This window comes from Aethalodelphis obliquidens, unplaced genomic scaffold (genome assembly GCF_003676395.1).
Source record: "Aethalodelphis obliquidens isolate GAN/ISIS:26980383/991018 unplaced genomic scaffold, ASM367639v1 scaffold52, whole genome shotgun sequence".
Lineage (NCBI taxonomy): Eukaryota > Metazoa > Chordata > Mammalia > Artiodactyla > Delphinidae > Aethalodelphis > Aethalodelphis obliquidens.
The window spans coordinates 1,788,677-1,813,012 of NW_020837996.1; the positions used below are offsets into that span (position 1 = coordinate 1,788,677).

The 24,336-nt window shown below is 40.9% G+C and overlaps 1 protein-coding gene across 3 annotated transcripts in view; it reads right to left on the reverse strand.

Moving 5' to 3' along the window:
* Positions 1-10,536: 10,536 nt before the first annotated feature.
* CPEB4 (cytoplasmic polyadenylation element binding protein 4) overlaps positions 10,537-24,336 on the reverse strand; it is a 64,379-nt gene continuing 50,579 nt past the window's right edge. For all 3 annotated transcript variants that reach the window (XM_027084267.1, XM_027084265.1, XM_027084266.1), the window contains 5 exons: positions 21,100-21,189; positions 20,617-20,735; positions 19,105-19,219; positions 17,408-17,589; positions 10,537-14,935 (listed from right to left, as the gene is read on the reverse strand). In XM_027084267.1, coding sequence (XP_026940068.1) covers positions 14,708-14,935; positions 17,408-17,589; positions 19,105-19,219; positions 20,617-20,735; positions 21,100-21,189 — 734 coding nt within the window. In that variant the 3' untranslated portion in view covers positions 10,537-14,707. The remainder of the gene's footprint in view (positions 14,936-17,407; positions 17,590-19,104; positions 19,220-20,616; positions 20,736-21,099; positions 21,190-24,336) is intronic.

The window sequence follows — 24,336 nt, forward strand, 5'->3', positions numbered from 1 at the left end:
GCGCCTGCCTGGGGGGTGCCCTGCATAGAAAGACCGGGAGCAACTGTGCGAGATGTCTTTTCAGCCAGCGGAAGAGATGATTTGCTCCTCCCCCCACCCCTCATCAAACTGCTGCAGGAGCAGAAAAGCAAAAGATGCATATTCCTAGTCGTGAATTCCATTTGGCCAGCAGCAGGCATGGGGACATACGGTCCCCTGAGGAGATAGCCACAGATGACTGTCAGGAAAGGGCCTTCCCACCTCATCTGCGCCTGAAATGTTGTTCCTTCCTTCTCCACTGGCTCTGCCACACGCTTCTGGCAGCTTCCACCGTGTTCCTGAGAGTGGAATGGGTTTGGGGACTGAAATGGTTCTTGCTGCCAAGCCCACCTTGACTTTCCAAAAGCTAAGCCCAGGACTTCGAGAAAGAAAGAAGCCCAGGCCAATTCCATAGCAGGAGGAGGGAGGCAAGGAAAAAGGTATACTTTATTTTTTATTTATTTATTTGCGGTACGCGGGCCTCTCACTGTTGTGGCCTCTCCCGTTGTGGAGCACAGGCTCCGGACGCGCAGGCTCAGCGGCCATGGCTCACGGGCCCAGCCGCTCTGTGGCATGTGGGATCTTCCCAGACCAGGGCACAAACCCGTGTCCCCTGCATCGGCAGGCGGACTCTCAACCACTGCGCCACCAGGGAAGCCCAATATACTTTATTTTTAAATGAAGAAATTGTGATATGTTTTAAATGCTTACATCGAACAAATAAATGCTGTTAACCCCCAAAATACAATGTAACAGAATTATGCTTTTCTCTAAGAAATCCCAGGAGTTACTTTTAAGACTGGATTCTTTGTGTTACAAGCAGAGGAATGGCCCTGAGCTTAAAGGGGTGTGATGGCTCGATTCTGTTCTCCTACTTGTCATTAGATCTCTATGGCCATTGTTTAATGTCAACTGTCTCCATTTTTGGCCTTTGTGAACGAGAGGATCTTGGGTCCCAGGGGACCTAGCCTAACACTGAGTTTGTTGGGACCAAATGGATGGGAGGACCCCACCCTATGGGGAATTGAGAGAGAATCCTCTAGGCCTGGTAGCAGGGAAACTCAGCCCATTCCCCCTCCCCTGCTGCCTCACCATCACTAAACCAACACAGAATTAGAGCCTGTTCAATGCCACTAAGTGCCACTTGTTACTTGTTAAAGCAGGATCTCTTGTGCCCTTTCATACAAGCCAAGCATTTCAATGAGACTTCAGAGGACAGGAGGGGACTGGGGTAAAGATTGCCCTTTGTAATCAACACCCTCCTTTCTGAAGCTTCTGTGTATCTGGGTAGGATTAGGACGGGCCTTGTTTCCTTCTGCTTTCACAAAGGTTTTGCCTTTGCCGAAGTGTTCCGAGGGAGTGGGGTTAGTACTGCATGGTAACTTGTATCTCCTCCAAAAATAGTGCAGCATGTGGGATTTTGCCAAAACCCAAGTCATTCTCAGATATCTTCCTCACTCCCCACATTTCCTCAAGCCAGTGTCATCCACTGACATCCACTGACATTCACCGTCATCCACCATTATCACTCACAGAGACCACTGCCACCCCCTCCTAAATGGTTCTTCTGCTCCCACTCTTGCTCCCCTACAATCTATTCTCCATGCAATTGCCAGAGTGATCACTGATCACTTCCCGTCCCTCTGCTGCAGCTACTCTTCAGTGGCTCTCCATCTAATTTAAAATAAAATTCAAAATTTTTACCCTGGCTAGCAAGGCCCTGCCTTATCTGGCCCCTTGACCTCTCTGAGCTTATCTCATGACCCCTCTGTCTTGTCACAGCCTTGATATATCAAGCTCAGTCTTGCCTCAGGACCTTTGCATATGCTGTTCCCTTGCCCAGAACACTTTTCCCTCAGATTTTGCCATGGCTAGTTTTTCTCGTATTATTCAGATCTCAGCTTAAATCTTACCTGTCAGAGATGCCTTCTCTAATCTCCCCAGTTCAAGTAGCCCCTTCCCAGTCTCCACCATATTATCCAGTTTCGTTTTTCTCATAACATTAACAGTAATAACATTTTCTTGTTTATATATGTGCTTACTTGGCGATTGTCTGATTTCCTCTTCTGAATATAAATGCTAACAAGATAGGACTTTCATGGCTTTGCCCCCATAATATTGCCAGAGTATAGAACAGGGCAAACACTTAGATGAATGATTGAATGAGTAAGAAAACTCCTTGATACGATTCTCCTTTGCAGATTGCCACCTTTGGCTAACAGAGAGCAAGTTCAAAATTCAGATTAGTGGTTCTGTGAATAATTATAAAACCTTATCTTTGTAAGGCATTATCTCCTGAGATCCACCCAACAACTCCCAATGCTGGGTGTGGGCATCACATTTCACTAGGGCTCAGATTACTGAAATGACTCACCAAAATCACATCGACACACACACACAGAGCTTAGGGCTCAAATCCACGTCTTTGTCCCCAGAATGTAAATGCCAAGAGGACAGAGACTTTATGTGTCTCATCCCCACAGTATCCTCAGAATAATGTGCAAATATTTGTTGACGAAATGAATGAATAAATGAATGAGCAAACTCCTGGACAGAATTCTCTCTCTGGGACTAAGGCAAATTCTAAGACATAGCAGCTCCCAGCCTCTTGCTGTATCTGGCTGGTCTCTTCTAGCCTCAGGAGAGACCAGCTCTTTGCTCCTCCCCCTACCTCCACCCGGGGGCCTGGGTCCCCCAGTCTCCAGTCCACAAGCTGCGTCCATTACCCAGCCAGACTCTCTTCTCTCAGCAGCCACACTATCCCTGTCCTTGTTACTCCAAGGCTTCCACAGGGACTTGCTTCTTTCTCCAGCCTCCAGCGTGGTCTGAGAAGCTTGTTAGAAGTGCAGAGTCTCAGGCTCCCAGGGGGGCTGAACCAGAACCCACATTTGAGCAATATCCCCAGGTGAACTTGGCGCCCATTAGCATTTGAGGACTCTGAGCTGCCTTTATCGAGCATTCTGATCTCTATTTTGCTTGGGAAATACCTTAGGCTTGGGGCCCCATTGCAGCACAGCCATCCTCTTAGTGGCAGTTTTGAGAGCCGGCCTGGGAAAGAGAACTAACGTCAGGATCCTGTGCGTCACCCACTCAGCAAACATTTATTAAGCACTTACGATGTGCAAGGCGCGTGACAAGTCCTAAGGACACAATATGATTAAGACAGCATTTGTTTCCCCTACCCAAAAACGCAGGTACACAAATTACATAGCGTGATAATTAGTGTAATAAATGCTACTCAGAAGGAGCGCTTGTGATAACAATCAAGTGTGATGATGGTGAGTCGCGGCGGGGGGAATCTTTAGAAAGGGTGATTCAGGAAGTTCCCTCGGAGGTGATGTTTACTCCAAGTCCCAAAGGGTGAATGAGGAGCCTGGTCTGTTCTGAGTTGAGTTGAAGCGCGGGAGAAGGCAGAGCAGGGCAGGTGGATAATTTCTCACAGGAGGAAAAAAACGAGAGCGAACACCCTGCCCGAGGAAAGGGGGCTTGCGTTGGAGGAAGGAGAGGTTCGTCCGCTGCGTGGCTGGGCATGATGGAGACGGAGAGAAAAAGGAGAGGAGGTTGAGGTGGGAGCCGGGGCTAGATCACGCTAGGCGTCCGGGCCTGGGGAAGGGTGCGGATTTTATCTCCAGGGCCAAGGGAAGCTGTTGGAGGGTTTTAGCAAAGCCTGGCAAAGCCAGATTTCTGTTCCACTCTAGCTGCAGGGGGAGAATTGCAGCAGGGTGAGTGTGGCAGCGGGGAGGGGCCGCCAGGAGGCGCTGCTGCAGCCCGAGGGGCACTGGGCGTTCACATCACTTGATCCTCACCATCCCCTCCGTACAGAGATGGGTGGGGTAGGGTGTAATATCGCAGAGGGGAAGGGACTTTGCCGAGGTAGTTGCTGCCAGTAATGGCCAGATCTGGGGCAATAATGGTGACGATAATGAGAGTCTCTAATGTTTATAGTTGTGTGTGTGTGTGTGTGTCTGTGTGTGTGTGTGTGTGTGTTTATGACTGCCTCATTTAATCTTCACCTCAACCCGATGGAGGTATTATTATTTGTGCCTTCTGATGAATGAGACCACAGACACTCAGAGGTTACCTACTGTGGCCAACGTCACTCAGCCAGCGGTGGCAAAGAGACAGAAATCCTGGGCGTCTCACCCCAGAGCCACGTCCTTAACCCTGGTGGTTCCTGTCTTTGGGGTTTGAACCCAGCTTTGCCTGACTTCAAAACCCATGTGGTCTCTACGATCCCACTCTGTGCCTGGGTCACTTTGCCTACAGTTTGCCACTCATTAGGGCAAAGGGGAAATAATCGAGGAACTGAAAATCGTATTTTCTCAAAAGCAGTATAATGGAGCTGTCAGCTGAGAGACCCAAGGTCTACTTTCCAGCTCCACTCCTCTTTTCCTGTTTCTTTCCCTAAAGAGAAAGATTCCAGACAACCAGGGTCCCAAGACATAGCCCCTTGGAGTTCATGCTCATGCTGGTAGCACAGACTCAGCCCCTCTGTTGCAGAGTGTGGTCGCCCCATGGGAGGATCCCTGTTCCTAAGATGGGAAGGAAAATAGCAGGAACTGAGCACAGCAGCAGTGGGCACTGGGCCTGGAGTCTCTGCTTTCTCCGTCACCATAGCAACTCTGCCGGGGTGGATCTGGTTGAACCGTGAGAATAAGCAGGAGGTGGGAAAGCAGCATCAGAGGGTTCCACCTGCTGCCAGTGACCCTGCCGCCCACTCCTGCCCCCCCCCCCCACCTAGTACAGGGACTCGCAATTCGTAAGGGTGTAGATAATAATAATAGCACAACAACTGTCATTATGATGCTACTAATTACAGGTAAACATATTGAGTACTTACTCTGTGATAACACGCACTAACTCCTATCAAAAAAAGGCATGGCTGGAACCCAACTTTCGAGAATTATGGAGCTCCACTCTTCATATGTAATTCAGAAAAGAAACTATTATGATATAAAACAAGTATAAGGAAAGCCAAAAAAGATTCCAATTTCCCCCCTTTATGGGGGACTACGGCGTCACTACAAAATCGCCTCGCCCTGGGAGAGAGAGAGATGAGATTGCGATCAGGAGTGTGGGACGCTGTGTCCTGGTTATGGGGTGTATGGGGGTGGAGGGAGGTGCCAGTGGCTTCTGGACACTAAATTGCACCTGACAGTTGCATTCCACTGCCCTTCTCCTCCCATCCTTCCCATTCCCTCCACGCCCGCCTTCACCTACCCTCCTCCCCACCACCTTCTGACACCCCTCGAGGAGGGCTGCTGATCCTGATTTAAGTCGGACTCTTTAGGGCAGTAAATCTGCGTCCCCACTTGCATCCCTTCCAATTTTAGAATTTTGCATTTGGTCCTTGATTTGAATTCTTTGGGTGGCAAATAAAAAGGAAGTTACTGATGACTGTGCTTGGCTATGGCCTTAGTATCTCCCTCAGAAGGACCATTGTGCTGCAAATCTATGTTCCAGATTCTAAGTTGGTTCTTCCAGGCTCCACAGTGTCACATCTGTTCAGGAACAGCTGTTCAGGCTGCAGCAATGATCAAAGCTCTACATTCCAGAGCTCCGGTGCTCTAAAAATGGCAAACACTTCTTCTTTCTTTCTACATATATATAAAAATCAGGAACATAAATTCTCTGTAGAAATCTATTTTAACGATTCTGACATCTCAGCCCAGAAGCAAAATACTCAAGGGCTGTTCTGAAATTCAACAGGGCACACCAGTAAGAAAGCCTTTCCCCTGCTCCTTTGGATTTTCAGGACTATTTTTGTTCTGATTACAGAGATGGTGCAGAGTCTCAAAGGATGAGATTCATGAGGAGGCTTGATTTCTATATAGAACGTGTTGTTCAATTATAGTTCTACAGAAGGAAGTAAAACCCTTTCTCTTTGGTGGGATTTTCCTTGAATCTCAAAGAAAATCTGATGTATAGTTCTATACCTGTATACCTTATCTGTATCTGTCTGTCTTGTCTGTCTGCCTACTTACCTACCTACCTATCCACGTAACCAACCATTCTCCATCCATTCATCCAACCATCTGCCCATCCATCCATCCAGCTAACTAGAGATCCTTCCTTGGCACCCACGTGATAATGATTGGTTGGACCACTTCTTCGTCACCCGACAACTTAGCGGGCAACATAAAAACCACAAGGAATAGCCATCACCTTATCTTTAAAGACATCCTTGTCAAACAAAATAAAGGAAAATAATTTTTTGATGGGTTTCTAAAATGGTATGTATCCCTTCGGTATAACGTCTTGGTGATTTCTTAGTCAATGCAGGGCGGGGAATAAAATTTTACTAAAATTTCTTTCTTGTTGGAAACTTACAAGGGGTGAGGAGAAACAGCACCTGGGTGTGAACCCTGATTTTGAAAACTGGTTAACCTTTCTAAATCTTGACCATGTTTAAAAGGAGCATGCTAACAGTACCTGCCTCATAGGACTGTGGACAGAGGCAGAGAGGCACGATGCCTGCACCTGGTAAGCACTCCATCGATGCTAGTAGATGTTATCATTATCATGATTCTTATTCTCACTGCCAGAGCTGCTTGTGTTTCTGGGATCTGGGGGTTCACAGTACTAGAGAAAAGGCCCTTCCTTTTTCCTTGTTTCCTGCCCCCCAAACTGATACGTGTCTTTTCCTGGTGGTGAAGTCAAAGAGAAAGGATATGCACTCAGGAGTCTGTAGTCCCTTGAAATGAATAGAAATGACATTTCAACTCCCTTGCCCCTACTCCTGGAAATGTATACCCCAGTCTGGCTGCTGAATCACATACACACATTTAAGGGAGGCCAGTGGGGCAGACAAGAATTTTAGAGGTAAACAGGAGCCCCCTTTGGCCTCATAGATGGAAGCGCTTTGGCCTCCTTACCTGGCCTCCCCTATCCACCTATATGACCTTGAGCAAAATCCTTTAACCAAGAACTAGTTCTTGGGGGAGCAAGTGACCTCATGCGTGGATTCCAATCAAAACTCACCTTCTCTCTAGTGAATTGCTTCATCACCCTCTCTCTATACTTTCAAATACGAGAGCTTGCACCCGGATTAGGTTTAGGAATGACACTTTTTGTTTTGAAAACAAACCTAACTTAAAAAAAAAAAAATCCTGTCCATTGCTATTCCAGGGGCAGTGAGGTTTATAGAGGAAGAAGGGATGTGGTAGGTGGGGATTGGAGTCCAGGCTTCACCACATACTAGCTGTGTAAGCTTCCAGGTCACCCAACTGCTCTGGGACAGGACACAGTTCTGTATTCTGTTCAGTGCCTCACGGGGGGAGGGGGGGAATGGGGGTTAACCTGCCAAAGTACGTAAGTGCCTGATGCACCACAGTCAATCAGCAGTCGCTAGCTTCCTCTTCCAGAACCAAACCATCGATCGTCCTCGCGGTCATGAAGCCATTCCACATCCCCTCCCCCACCCCACACAGTTAAACACACAAGGGGCCACTTGTCTTTTCCTTCCAATATGAGCGGTGAATTATGCCTCCATTCGTTCAAATAAGGAGGCTCAGGTCTTTCCTGGATTCTGTCTAAAACCTTTTACGGTTTCACAGACTTAGGTTACTGCCAGTTCCCTTCCTGCTAACAAGTTTTAAATGCCCTCTTGTGTTTAGTGGGGATCCTTCCTGGCTATGTTTGGTTCTTCTCTCTTTTGGTGTTGGGAGTAGGGTCGGAGAAGCATTGAAAATAATCTCTTTAAAAATGGTGACATCTGCTTTGATCGCAGTGACATTTTGATGGTGTCAAAGTCCTGCTTACTGAAATAGAACTGCAATGAAAAGGTGAAGAAAGTGCAGGCTGAGCTTCTGGCATTGTATTCACTGATTCACCATCCTCCGCCTCCCACTTACCCACAAGCAGGTTTTTACCGACGCTTAATCAGATTATCCGCAATAGCAAACACTGCGGGTTTGGGCACACTTTGGATTTTGACGCTGCTGTTCATTTTTAACTTCCTTGAAACAAACCGTACTTTGCCAACTCTGGTCACCACAGTGAATCACAGTAAGACAAAACAATGACACCCAATTTGACTAGAAAAAGATTCCAAGTTAAAATACACCAACAAGACTCAGCAAGCCAAAACAAAACGTTCTCTAATAAAAGAGACCGAATGGGTACTGCTAGATAAGGGGCTCATAGTAGGGTAGAAATATTCGTTTTCTGAATTCTTAACTGTATTTGAAGCCTGTGGTCCCTATTCTCAGCGTATGGGGTGTGGGGTGTGTGCTGGGGGAGGTTGGCAAAGGAAATTTCTGATGGAGGGAAATGATATGCGTTATCAGAAAGGTAGACAGTGCACCACAGATTCAGAGTACAGGTTGCTTGGGTGACGTGGTATTTGTGGCACTCGTGAGAAATAAGGGCCGATCTGAGTCAGCGAGGAGCATAATCAAAATAGCATTGCAAGGTGATAGTTTCTGCTGCAGAGTAAACTTTCTCCTGGGGTGGGAGCAGAGGGAAGAGGGAAGAAAGGAGGTGAACTGGAAATGGGACAGGGGACAGAGGCTAGGCAAGTATGTCGAACCCAAGTTCAATGCAGACCATGGCAACAGCCAAGGATATGACTCAGGAGGGGCAGGAACAGGAGCCCTTGCAGAATACAATCCAAAGTGGGGTTCTAAGGCTGACACCAGCAAACGTACTACCAAGTAGAGCAGTGCACCCAAAGTATGTGCCGTGGGATCCTGCATTACCTGGAAACAGAGTCTACGGTCAAAGCAGCTCAGGGGGAAAACACTTGAAACAAAGCAGCTAGGTTTCTTCACTGTAGAACTTCTCAAGGCCTTAATAAGTCAATTGCCTATTTTCCAAGAAACAGGATGCTTTATTTTCAGTGCTAATTTAATGACAGAACTTTTTATTTTTTTTGTCCTTTTCTCGTGGTAAGGACTATCTTAATGCTCTGAAGATGAGAATCTGGGAAACAAATATTAAGAGTTTCTTGTTTATCATTCTGTCATTACATACTTCAGAAAAATAATTACCCTTTCAATGTGTTTAACTCACTTCATTGACACCTTCAATGCTCCTTAATTTTTAAAATCAGGAACTTATTTTCCCAAGGACTTTCTTTCTCTGACTTTAAGTATTTCTCAAACTTAAAAAAAAAACAAACTTATTTTCCTTCTGAACTGTGTATGAATACAAACCCATTACCAAAAGAAGTTATGACATAACTTCATTGTTAAGGACCGTTAAGAATGGAGTAAAGAGCTTTCCTTGTTGGGTGGGTTTAGGTAAGCTACCAGTGAATAAAATAAGAAAATGCAGCCCTTATAACCTCACACAACCTTTCCAGATTCACTATTCCATGACTTAAGACACCAGAAGTACTACACCTACATATTATTTCAAGATACCATTGTTACATCACTTATAGTTGATATATCACTTGCCTAAAATAAATATTTCCTCAAATAAAGAAACGAAATCTACTCATGTTTTTTTTTCCCCCCTCTCCTACAGTGCTGAAACCATGCCAGCATGCCCAGGGATACAGTAGAGGTGGCAACCAAATGTCCCCCACATCTCCTATGTCCTTGGGGCTTTCTCAGGGGCCCTTCACTGAACTCTGAACTTAAGTTTTGGCTACTGCCAGCCAAAGCTTCTGTGACCTAGTACTCCTGGGAGGTCCTAGGCACTGCTGGTTCAGCCTGAACTCTCAGAAACCCCTACAGTTGGAAGAGTTGTATATTGGGAATATTTAGACAACTTAGAAGCAAAAGACCTCCAGAGTCCGTTTGTCTCAGGACAAGAACTGCTTCTTCTAGTCTTAGGAATACAATACCCAAGGTAAGAAAGAGCAGAAATTAAATTTGACAAAGCAGGATATATTCAGTGTTATGTTTTATGCTATAATAAACCCTTAAAAGCTTGGAAATGCACTCTAAAATACAAATGACTAACACATCACAGTATTCAGTAGTCCACATGATTTATGGACCAACCCAAAGATAATACTTTCAATTCACATGCTCTACTGATTTTAATCCCAGAGGCCACATCCTGTGATGTCAGGATCTAGGGAGGAACTGGGTGGTTAAAATTCCAGAGAGACTTGTTAACAACCCAGATCCTCTTGTTAGAGTGGCCAGAAATCAAGGTTCTTCACTGACAAAGACCCAAAACTAAACCTCTCAAATACTGACCTTCCCTATTAAGTAAACATGTGTTCCCTTACTTTCATTGGACATTTGGCCTTAAAGCAGATGACTGAACGCTCGGATCCTGGGCTTAGGCCTCACACACATGCTGAAGGCTACAAATGAAAAGACCTCTGCAGGGCAGCGTGTGAACTAACAGTGCAGGCCAAAGACGACCACCCCTGACATTTATGGGTTTACATAAGCAAGGCACACTTGCCAGGAGTACTTATATGACCGGACATCTTTTCATTTCAGTTTCTTCTGCTTTGGCCAAAGAGTACATTCCTCCTATTTTTAAATGTTATATCCCCAACCATGGAAGCATAATCTACTTATGTTGAAAATAAATAAGTATATTAAAAGAAAGCTGAGTTAAAAGTTTTATTCATTCAACATCTCACATTACAAATATTTAAAAATTATATGCATACTGGTATAAATAGTCATTTGCAAACTATTTAATAACATTAATTTTCCACTAGCACTTCAACAAATGAACTCTTTTAAAAAAGGAACTGTGTTATATAACTTAAGAGTAGAACATACAAAAATAGGAACTTAACGTGAAAATGACTTTAATAAAAAATGAATTACCCTTATTTAAAATGCTATAATAAATACTACAACCTCCCCATACACAGTAAAAACTATATGGAAATTCAGCCAAGTAGTACAATTAACTGACATACTTAAATAACTTTTCCTTCTGATAATATGAGCAATACACTGGAAAAAAAAAATTAGGGATTAGTAAAAACTAGACACCCACTTGCTAAAAGTTTCACTTCCAAAAAATATAACAAAAATCTGATGAAAATTATAAAAACTAATTATACTTTAAATTTTAAAAATATAAAAAATAAAACAGTTGAATACAATATTGTCCCAATTCTTACAATGCTATCAATCACAGTAGCTTTAAAATAAGATAATAAAATAAAGCAAATGACCAAAACCTCTTTTATTCCATTTTTAAAAATAATCTCAAATTTACATTAGTAGAAAGATTGAGTTCTGATTCTTTTCTTTAGAAACACCAGCAAGAAAGAGGATTACTCTTAACAGTAGAAAATGACATTTTTAAATGTCTGTAATTAAAAACAAAGAATTACACTGCAAAGATCTTTCAAAAGTTTGAAATAAGTATTGCACATAACTTGAAGTTAACTTGCCACAATTCATCACATTCAAGTTTTAAATCACCTTTTAACAGAAGATTCAACTCTTCAAAACAAAAAGGGTGAATTATCAAGTCTTTCCAACAGCACTCTCATAAAATGCTAAATTCATTCACTGCAAGTTTTATTTTGCATTCTGCAGAGGTCTGTGTATGGAGAAGTATATATATTTTACCGAAGCTTGGGGACCAGAAGGGGAAGGGAGAGGGTTCCTTTACATAGAAAATAATCAGAAACACTTTATTTTACATTGCAAAAATAACCATGTAATTACTCTGTAACTACATTGTAAGTACATGGCTGGTGCCATGCTAGTGCGCTAGAACTACATGCTTGGTACATTGAAGTGATACCCTAAAATCTGTAAACTAATTACATGTTAATTATGTTTTGAGTTACATGGTAACTCCCAACTACAATCCCATGTAATCTGAAGGACATGTAATCAATAAAGTCCAGAGTAATAGATAATAATTGTTTATGCCCTGTAAATTGAAGTGTAACCAAATAATCTGTAAACACGCTTGTCACACAATCACAAGTAAATATTAGTAGAATAACAATTTCTTACATTAGTCATGCATACTAACATTACACACCTGTCCCACGGCAGGCTATTTTTTTTTCTTTATATATAATTTAAAAGAGCAGACATCTCTGAATCAAACACTTAACACCAATTTATTAATATTAAAAATGGCTAAACATTCACCAAAAATGTCTGCGTTATGAATAATTTTAAAAACTTAGTAAGAAGCTGTAGACAATTTTGTTATTTTAAATTTCTACCCTATGCTTATGCATTTCATTTTTTTTTAAGGAACTACAGTGTTATCTGTCATTTTCATGCGAATTTTTTTTCATTAATTTGTGACTTTACATAGACTATTTCTTAAATTATAGGTACACCAATAGCTGGTGCTGGGGAAGGATGTTTAAGCAACATGCTTTCTCTTCTCTGCAGACTCTAAAATAGCATTGCCAGTGCACAACATTCATAATTTAAAATGTATGCAGAGCACTGAAATGTATAAAAAGCAGAATATAAGAAAATAAAATTTATTAAAATTATTTATATTAAAAAATGAAGTATATGAAGATCTCTCAGTAATAAAAGTACAAAAAGCTACTCTTTGCAATATGAAAAATTGAGGTATTGCATAAAGAGATATCCCGTCAGTGAAAAGTGTGCCTAAAAATGTTCACTGTTGGAAAAACAAGATATACAAAAGTAGTGCATAACAAATATACATTATGTGCATGACAAAATAAGTTAGCTACAAAAACACTGTACCGAAATTCAGCAGGTCATGTACAAAGGGAAAAATTATTATTCAAAGCTAGTTCTTATTTCTTGTTAGCTCATCACACCTGTTTACTGAGTAGGAACAGCACGATAGCACACCCCAAGCCACCTACAAGCACTGAAAAGAATAAGAAGAGGCAAATGAACATTCCAATTAGAATTATGTCGTTCAGGAGAAAAGAAAAAAAAGTCCCTGACCAGCTACGCAAGAGCACCCTCCATTCACATGACCGCTTTCAATATTTGCAGGGGATTCTTTCAAAGCAGCTCCCTTTCTGTATCTAACAGACAGCAAATGCCTCCATTTTGACCTTTGGAACTTAATAGGTATATAGTTCATTAAAGCCTGGATTAAAAATAAAGGACTGCTTTTCCAGATCAGTAGGGGTCATCAGCCAGGTGGTTCCACCGCACTCCTGGGGCAAGTCTTTGGTTTTGAAGGATCCAAGATGGTACTGTTAGGTAGCACAACTAGCAAGATTGCCATTAGATTTTTTTTTTTTTTAATGTTTTGCACACTGATGATAATCCTTTTCATGGTGGATAGGGCATTTCATAAGAGAATGTCCATAAAAATAAAAGTTACTTCCATGACCAGGGCTTCAAGAGACTATTTTCAATTTACCCCTGAAGCATACTGTTCAACACATCATAACGCCTTTCAAAAGCTAGTTTTATTTATAATAAAGCATGCATTACTTGATGAAGTTGGCACTTCAAACACTGACTATGTCCCATGCTAAGTTCTGAAACTGTAATGTTATTTTATTTTATAGGAAGAGTAAGATAAACAGACGTACCTTTGCACAGATTTACACAGTTACTTAGTTCAACAGTGCAAAACACTTTGCAACTACTTAACTTTTTTTAAACTTTTTTTTTTCGTTTTCTATGTTACAACTAAATTACAGGATACCCAAAGTAACTTTAAATCTAAAAGTAAGCCAATCGGCAGCCAATTTGAATATTGGTTTTGTCTTCCAGTTTGGGCTACACACGGTAGTCTAACACAAAATCAAAAATGATATCCTTGAGGTATCTCTAGATCTGTGTTTTTTTTTAACGTCAAAATGGAGAGCAAAGGCTGACACCTGATGAGTGTTAGTAAATTAGGATATAGAGTTTATATATAACATCAAAAATAAAATTTATATATTTGTTCTTTAGGAGAGGAAATGCTAGTTTTCCCACCAGTTGTCATTAACTCTAGCTTTGGTAGGTTTCCTGGGGCTGTGACCAGATAAGTAAAAGTTTAAAATAAATAAGTGCACTCCCCTCAGAAGTAAATGTACCCAATTTTTATATTCTAAATTTAAAAACCTGTTTAAAAGAAAATAAACCTAGCTCTGCCTACTTTACTATTTTTTTTTTCTGATGTGGTAGTAACTTTGCGGCATAATGAAATCACATTCCGCCTCTAAACCCTTAAAATTAGTTATAATGCTGCTTCAATCTTGCTCATGCATTTGTGTTTGCTTTAACACTCTCTCTCCTGTTAATAATTGTTAACTTCTTCCATTGCTGTTAAAAGAATAAAAAGGGGACGGAAAAAAAGAGAGAGGCAAAAAATATGAAAGAAAAGAAAGAGAAAGGCAAAAGCACTTCCCTGGGGGAAACCCCGCGTCAGGAGAGATTGATAGTGTTATTGTTATGTGGTTATTTTAATAAAAGTATTCTTATCTGTTACATTATTAACAATAATTTAATTAAAAACCCAAAATACTCTATTGTTTCATTTCTCTTTTAATATTTCTCTCTCTCCTCTAAGAAAATGTTGCGGGAAGTTTGGATCCTCTTGGTCTCCAGCAAAACAAGAGAATGAAACTTCCATGCAACATGATGGCAATACGAAAAAGGAGTTCATACATATTGTTTTCAGTGACACGAGAATCTACAAAATGCCTATATTATAGGTCATTCTTTCCATTAGACTTATTGTTAAGTTACAGACTGCACAAAAGGACATGCCAGCATGAAGAGGTTGAGGAAGGGGGCAGAATTAACAGAAGAGTGCACTTATTCTGAGGCCTGAAAATGAGCACTGTAGTTATCCTTTAGTTCCAGCGGAATGAAATATGTCGAGGACGGTCACCGCCTTCCTTCACCAGGGGCTTGTGGAATTCCCTGCCAGCGCGAGAATGAATAGCAGCCCAGCAATATTCACAGTAATACTGCAGACAGGTAACATTAGCACAGAAAAATGGAGCAAATTTTCCCCCACAACGGGCCCCCTGACATTCATCACACAGCTGATCGTCCAAGACATATGGCTTAACTTCCACCTGCAATCAAAAATAAAACAAGGGTGTTTACATTTCTCAGTGAATGGACCAGGCAACTCTTATACCGTGTACGTACATTTCCATCCACTGTCTGAATGAGTCTGTGCCAAGGTACCCCAAAGGAAGAGTCAATAATTCTTTTACTGAAATTAGCTGTCATCATTTAAGAAATAAACTGGTAAGGCTTTTATGCCCATTGTTTTACATTTTTGTCTTATTAAATAAACAGTTTTCAAATGAAAAGCAAGATCCCAGCAGAAAGTTAAGAGTGAAGCCAAGTTAACGTTTACGAACATTATGAGGTTAAACCCACAGGAGAGTTTTCATAGACACAAACCGTCACTTTAATTAGTGGATCTGGATTCTTGTCATATGTGGAATTATAATTTACACAAGACCAACTGAGAGATTCCCAGTGCCACAAAATAACACTTCAATGTACAAATCAGAGGGAAGCTGCCTGCCTTCTGCATCACAAGCCTCTGAGCTGTAATAAGGTTTGGGTCATGGTTTCTATTTACAGTGTACACATCTTGGGTTATAATCACAAACCTCGAACTCCAGGAAAACAAGATGCAGCCATAGTACTCATAATCTAAAACCCTGCTTTGTTCTTTGTCAGGAAGAATGGTTTACTTCAGTCTAAAAGTCAGAGGTGAATTTATAAAACTGGGTCTGTTCCAGTGTTCAATAGGCCAATGTCATTTGAGCCTCTCAAGCATTAAAAATAACCTGGCTATTAATTCTCCAGTGGGAAAAGAGTTGGTTATTTTTAGTCTTGGAGAGACTCATGATTGAAATTCCCTTATACCAGGCTATGACTACCACTGGTGCCATCCACTTCTGACAAGGAATCCTGAACAAGGTTAGCTGTGAACAAAAAGAGAAGAATGATATGGAAGGCAGGAAGAGCAGATGTAATCAGAGGATTAGGCTTCTGGCCCCGAGGCCATTCCATAACATCTACAGAACGGCAGGAACACTGGTCAAAGAATTGGATCCTGGAGGAAAACAAATTACGTCTGAATTTCTAATGGCTAACCTTACAATTCTGAAACCGATGATGGAATGAAGCGATGAGGTGGGAGTGTCCATTTACTCAGATGTACATATTTTTTAGTGTGAATAAAAAACAAGGAGGCATGTTAACATATACTGCAACTAATCCTGCCCCCCTCCTCCATGTTTACAGTATAATGTATACCTTTCTCCTTAATATATTCACAGTATGATGATCACTACCATGGGAAACTTTCAGCTGCCACCGATGTGGAATGTACATGAAATGGAACATAAGCAGTAAGTGTAAACCACTAGTGACTTGATAGTTTCTACGTACTGAATTGAGAAAGGCACAATACAGTCAATCAACAAAGACTTTTCTGAGCACAATGCCTTGGAGTGTTGGATACCTAAGTCAGCCCTAATGAAAGTGCCAGTCTGCCACGAAATGAGGAGCTGACACCAGAATGTAAATCAACACATTGCTTTCTTCATCAAGAAGGTCTTTCTATGAAAAAATCTCAACTGAACTATAAACACTGTGCTTATTAATGCAGCAGATTCACATTCTGGTATAAATTCCTATGTCACCACAAACTCCTAACAAACCATTTACCAACTGGCAGTCGGTTCACAAGCCGTATTTTGAGTAGTACTGGTGTAGGATAGAGTTCCATCCACCAGAACATAAATCCATGAGGACAGGGACTTCTTGCCCTAGGCACTAAAATGTTTGTTGAATGCATGAAACACAAAAATAAGAAATTCGTGAATGCAAAGAAAAAAGACATATACTGGAACACATAGTCTCAAATACAATACATTAAAAAACAGAAGAGTTAACTTTGAGGGTTTTTTTCCAGGCTTTTGATTCGGAGGATAAACACAACAGAGAGGAATATAAAGTGTGAAAATAATGCTAATGAACTACTACCTAATTTCAGGCAGTAAAATAGATTACAGATGAAAGGATTCTGAGTTCTACTTAATCTGTTACAATGAAATATTTCTTATACATGCCGTCCTAGAAATGAATTTACTCAATCATTTGTTACATAGGAAAATAGGGCTTGCTGAGGTATTTTTGATATCCCAGGTTTAAAAAAAAAACCGTGAGGAGATCTCAAGGGTGTTCATGTTTGTATAGTTGATATAACATAGTACAAAGGATTCGGCAAATATGCACTGAATGACTAACTGAATAAGTGAATGGATGGAGGTGATACCTTAGGAAAGATTAAATGGACTCGAGCAAAGTGACTGTAATGTTCTGGTTAGGCTATTCAGAAAACTAAGAGACAGAAGAAATTCATATGAAACTCTTAGATGTATCCCAGAGCATGCATCTAATGGGTCCTACGGGAATAACTATCAGCTGTCAGTTTACTGTCACATAAAATTCCCCCACTCCAAGCTCGGTGATGACATAGACGGCCATTTCTAGAACTTGCCAGAATGTCCAGGACTTACCCGTTTATCTATCTCTCCATGCTGCAGCTGCACGAAGCGGGCACTGATAGCAGCTATGTAACTCTGTTGATTAGAGAATGCGACTCGCCCAGCTCCTTTTGGGTATTTCAGCTCAGGGTCGGTATCAATCCCAGCATAGCACACGCCTCCATACAGCCGGTCCATTATCATGGCAAGCTCCACTACATACGGAAGGAGCAAATGGGACATTTGAAATCAGGAAAATTCATCTGGCTCTTACATCAAAAGCAGTTCATCTGTCTGTCATTACAATAATTATTAAAGTGAAACTAGTTATTATAACCAGTTGTACATGTGTTCATCTTTAACCTACTGTAACTAAGGGCAGGGACTCTGCTGAGTATTTCACATATGTTCACTTTTAATCTACACAACAACCCTATGAAGTAGGTAGTAATTTTCTGGGGAAACTGAGGCACAGAGAGGATGATTAATCTGTGCAAAGTCATGGATAGTTAAGTGATTGTGCTGCATTTGGCACCCTGGTCTATCTGCTCTACGCCACGATGCACCATATATTTACCAGTTAACAATGTACTGCTTAATATAAATGATCATTTGAACACTAGAAAGCTGATTGGCAGGCTCTTTGGGGGTCCTTTGAGCATATTTCCAACAAAATCCTTTTTACCTTTCCTTACCGTGTAGCTATTTGCCAATTTTTCACATAGAAGCTTGAAGTAGTGCTTCCCTGGTGGCGCAGTGGTTAACAATCTGCCTGCCAATGCAGGGGACACGGGTTCGAGCCCTGGTCCTGGAAGATCCCACATGCCGCGGAGCAACTAAGCCCATGCACCACAACTACTGAGCCCGCGCTCTAGAGCCCGCATGCCACAACTACCAAGCCTGCGTACCACAACTGCTGAAGTCCGTGCGCCTAGAGCCCGTGCTCCAGAACAAGAAAAGCCACCACAGTGAGAAGCCCGTGCACCACAGTGAAGAGTAGCCCCCCTCGCTGCAACTAGAGAAAGCCCGCACGTAGCAACAAAGACCCAACGCGGTCAAAAATAAATAAAAAATAATCAATAAAAAAAAAAGAAACTTGAAGTAATAAATGCATCTTCTTCTCCATGAAATGTTACAATTTTGAAACTGCATTCATGTTCATTTTATGTTCTTTATCTCACTTATACTATTAAACCTCAAATTACTTGAAGTTGGGGATGAAATTTCTTCTGTAAGCACTGCTCTGAAAACACAATGCACTGCTAAGAACCCTGCTGTATTTCAGAGCTCAGTAAGTAGCTGTTGAGCACATGGGGACGTGGAAAACAAACAGCAAACATCTCGATACCTAACCCATCCCTGAAGGGTTTTTTTCTCTCAGATGATGATGAGAGCGATGAGCATTAGCATTACGAGACCGTGCGCTAAGCACTAGGCATCCACAATCTCATTTAATCCTCAAAACAACTCTCCATAAAGGACATACTTATAACTCCACTTGACAGATGAGGAAATTGAGAATTAGAGAAATTAATTTGAGCAGGGTTACTCAGCTATTAACTGGAAGCAGAGCACATGAATTCAAGCCCAGTTACTTGGATTCCAGAACTCTCACTCCTAGACATGAACTCAAATGCTTATGGAGAATTTATCCTGAAAAATCTGTATATTTCTTATGCTAACGGATAAATAGGGTTTTTTTGTTTGTTTGTTTCTTTGTTTAATCATACCAGCTCGCAATGGTCGGGGAACACCACCAACAAATATAGTTTTTCGTGGGTCAAGAGGCTGTGAACCATCCATCACAAAGTCACTGTCACTGAGATTCCAAGGCCGAATCTGTACCTAGAGAGTGTGCAAACCAGAATGTCTCATTCTCAACACAGACAATTTATGGAGAAAGGAAGTTTAAAATTATTGCAGAGTATTTTACTTTTAAAAGCAATAATCCATGTCATTACAAATCAATAAAACTGGAAAACTAGAAAAGACTTACAAGTAGCATATTCCAACCTTTCATTTCACATTTAAGAGTAGACTAACCAAGGTGGAAAGTTCAATTTAGTTGCCTATTATAACCCAAATCACTTAACACTAACATGCCCTTAATTATCTGTAAGTTAATTAACTATTTTACAGCTTATTTGGGCCCCTCTCCTACGCAGCACCCCAGTAGCCATATAATTTAAATTTAGCACGGTATTGGATGTTGATTAGTATTCAGTGCTATGTGAACTAGGACTGTGTGTCCAATCCTATGTCCAGGAAATGCAAACTACTCCTGATACTAACAAATCTGTTACATTGTTTCAAAAAGCATTTCAAAATAAAAATATTGATGATATCTGCAGTAAGCTTTTTATGATAAAACACTTCAGTGTGTCCATTACAATAACCAAGGATCAAGTACCTCAATTCAATTGTTTGCGTGTATAAACTGTTACCAATGCCCACACCAAAGGCTAAGGGGTTGATAGTGGGGTATTCCCAACAGGTACACCAAACTAAGTCCCAAGGCCAGAAGGTCCCAAATTTAAATACCTAAATTTAGGGACTGGCAGGGAACAAGCAAGTCAAATAGAGTCTAGCCACATAAGAATTCTGGGACAACCCTAAGACACTAAGAGGAGCTCCACAAATCACTGTTTGAGCTGAGCCCACTGGCGCCTCCATCCTGAACTGGACCCCATCACTAGGTACTGGCTGAGCGATACCAGATTGTTGGTTTGCCAGATTTGTCGAAACAGGCTAGTTGCTACTATTCCTAAAGACTAAATTTTATAATAAAGAAAAACTTCTTCAAAAAGAAACAATATGCAATGTACATTTATGTATATACATAATTCATTTTACCTGGCGAGTACCATATGCAAAAAGTTAAGGATAGTATTGGGTAAAATCTTGATCAAAGAGAGGAAGGAGAAAGACAGATCTATTTGTGATTTGAGTTCTGTCATTCAGAGGAAATTCAGCTACTTTATATTTACCAAATGCATTTCCAGGTGAAGTCTTTTAATAGAAAGATTCACCAATATTTTAACTAACCAAAAATTCAATGTCAAAATAATGTGCACAAATATACAGAATGTCAATGCTAGGAACCTGACAAAAACAAAACTTTTTCATTTCGATTCTACTTAAAACATGTCAATTAACAGATACATAAAGATGTCTGTGGGTTTTTCAGAGCTAACAAATAGAGGCAAAAATGAGAAGCTATTTTCATGCTAGACTGCACTTACTGGCTTGTCTTTGATAGTGGGACTTGATACACAAAGGTAGAGTTTTCCATCTTCTTCAATACATGCATCAATGAGAGCCTGAACAGAGCTTTCATCTTGAAATAGCAGGAATGCATAGCCTAATAAAAAAATTTTTGAAAGGTTTATATTTTTCCTATTTTTAAAATAATTCTTCGAGGGAAAGGAAGCATAAAACTAAGGAAGGGAAAAGGTGTAGAAAAAAATGAAAACAAACAGAAACCCCTAAAAGTTAAATCTCACCCTAAATCTGATAATATCAACATAAAGTTCAGTTTGGTATTATCTTGAAACCTCTTTTAGAGTAAAATTAAATCTGAATTGAAAGTACATACTAAATACAAATTTTAAAGACATATTTGGGAAAATGTAAGTTTAACAATGAAAAATTGTACAGTGAAGGTAAACATTTATGAAAAGAACATAAGGAGAAACTATGCATGTATATTGAATATTGAAAATTACCTTTAGGAGGAAAATAGGATTTGCTCTCTGCTTTATGAGGCCAATCCACAATCAAAGGGCCAAAGCGACGAAAACTAGCTGTGATCTCATCTAATGAACAACAAACCAAAAAAGTAGATTGAAGTATTTTTATGTTCATTTTTGGGAAATAGTTTAGAAAAAAAGTTTCCTATCTACTATTTACAAGAATAGTACACCAAGACCTCCCACATCTCCTTCATCTGGATTCCCCTACTGTTAACATTTTGTGTGTTTGTCTTCCGCCTCTTCCCCTTCTATCTATGCATGAATCTATCTATCTGTCTATCTATCTATCTATCTATCTATCTATCATCTTTTTCTGACATGACGCTCTATTACCCCCAAACACAACTACTGGTACCTGCTCAAAGCAAGGTCACTCCCTTATGTACCACCAAACAACGCTGCTTCCAATCAGGAAATCAACATTGATAAAACACTCCCAATTCACAGACTCCATCCCAATTTTAAACTATCACAATATATCTCTTTTTTCCTTTCTGATCCAGAATCCTATCCAGAACTATGCTACATTTAGATGTCATGTCCCAGGTCATCAGTCTTTTTCAGTTTACAATAGTTCCTCATTCTTTCCTGTCTTTTACATGCTTAGTAGCTTTAAAATATACAGACCATTCATTCTGCAGGATGGCTCTCAACCTGGGTCGGTACTGTTTCCTCATGACCTATGCATTCCAAACAGGAAAACCACCATAATGATGCTATGTCATCCTGTCCTTTCACTAGGTATGTTAATCTTGTTCAGCTAGTCAAATTGATACCTGCCTGGTTTCTCCACCAAAAAGAAACCATTTTCCCCTTTGAATCTGATTAGTATTTTGTGGGGGAATATTGTGTTATCCATTAATATCCTGTTCCCTCATTAGACTTGGCATCCACTGAAGACTCCTACCTATATCAACTACCACAATGATTACTGCCAAATGCTGATTACCTATTTCTATCAATCCTTCTACATTTACTAGTTAGTATTATACAATAAGGAAGAGTTTTCCCTTCTCCCCCATTTATTTAGTCATGTATTTATTTATACCAGTATGGACCTATTTTATTCAGTGGGTTGTAATCTGATTCTCTCCTCATTTATTTTGATGTTCAATCTGTCTTCAAAATTGTCCCTGATTTGGCCAGTGGGGGTTCCTATGTCCTTTTGACCTATCCCCCCATCATCCTTCAAGGGCTTCCATACTTCCTGGCCCAAGAAGATACTCCATGCTTTCATCTTGTTCTTTCTCTGCCCTACCCTTAGAATTAGCCGTTTCTCCCCCCACACCCCAAGAAATCCTCATTCCTTTCAGTGACAAAAGATATTCAGAAACTGAGATTTGGGTATTCCATATAGTCATTGCTAGTGGTTATTTATTATTTCTAATTCTTCTCAGAGGACCAAGCTAGGAAATATATGAATATACACACAGATACATTTACAACTGTTTCTGTATCTGTGTACATTTATAAAAATGAGTTCATACTGGCAATTGCAAAGTCCACTCCAACATCCCGTGTTTTTCTCTAGCCTTCCCCCCTCCCCATGTTTGTAAATTCCCTTCTCGCTATGAGAAACTAAGTTCTCATCATCCTCAATATGTTGGCTTCCTTGCTCAAAGTAACCCATCTTTCAGCTAGCTGCCCTGGCTGTCTCCTCTACCTTCCACCTCTGCACCCTAGCCCTTATTGCCCTGATTTAGTGGGCACCATGCACACTGCTGCTGAGGCCTCCGAGCAGGCCCCTCCATGTGTATACCTACACATGCCCTCCACTTGGCACCCTCTTCCCCCTCACCAACCACCTTCCTTGGACACCAATATCTCTGAGCCTTATGAAGAAGGTAAAGGAAGGGCACGTGGGATGGACAAGGAAGACTTGATCATATTTTCCTATTAATGTAAACGATACCAGTTATGCTATATTATATATTTGGAGAACTAATGAGTAGACTATAGGAAAATAAATTTCCAGGAAACTTCTAGGAAGAGTAGGTAAGCATATGTAGATAAGACCTGGGAGTAGGGCAGGAACAGAAAAGAGAGATGAGAAACACGTTCAAATTTCAGTCTGGTAGAACTGTTCTCATCTCCTCCAGATTGTGAAACAGTAGTCTGTTCGAACAGCTATGATGCCTGTTGCTATGGTACCATTTAGCTCGTGTGAGACTGATAAATAGGGGAATGATGTCAGTGTAACCTAGACATTATACGGGTTCACAAATGACTTTTCCTAAGCAAGGTGAGCTAGCATAGTGGGAGAACCATAAGCTTCAGCAGGAAAGGAAAAAGCCCCCAGCTTGTGTGATGTGCAGGTAGGAGCCCCCTCAGCTCTATTATAAGAAAATAAAAAATGAGCACAGCAACCAAGCCTCTCTGGTCAGAGAGGTGTCCCCCCAACCTTGCAGGGCTCTTATCTTTCCTGCGAGTTTCCATTCCTCATCTGCTCAGAGGTCCACTTTCATCTGCATTGCCTCCAAGCTAGCAAGCCAGCATTTCTGCTCTATTGGTTTTGTGCATTTTCAATATTCCTTGAGGCAGCCTCTAACCATACTGAGCTGCTTGCCTGAACTGTCCAAGTTATTTCCAAGGTACTAATTCTCTTTTTGTTAGTGCTTCTGGTACAAAATTCATTAGGTTCTAAGTGATCTGCCTCTAGCCCCTTTTGCCCCATAAACTCTGTGATTCTTAGTGCACAACTCTGCAGAACACAGTATTCTTCATGAATAGGTATTTCACATTTTAATAGAAAGGGCTGCCTGCCTAAATTGCTACCAACTTATCAACATACATGGTCTTGAGGATAAAGTAAGATGACTAACACAATTCCCATTAATTTTGCTCAGTTTAAACCACCTCCTTTGCCAAACTGGTCAAATTTACCTGTGCCTCTAAGAATTTTAGGAACGATACAGTTAAGATTGCTTAGTAATTTTCCTAAAAGATACAGACTAACTAAGCCAGAGAAGGAGCTTATCCCGAGCAAGGTCAGATAAAATTCAGTCTCCTCTTTCTGTATATAAGCACATAATTTCCTCATTGAAGTCCATCCAGGGCTCAGGAGTGTTAAAGATTTGACCTCTAAAGGCTCATAAAACCTAGAATCCATAATGCTAAGGAAAGTGATGATTCCAGCTAGAGAAAAGAAAAGGTCACACCCAGGAGCTTACTGGAGTGAACAACATCATGATGAGGTGTTCAACCCAGGAT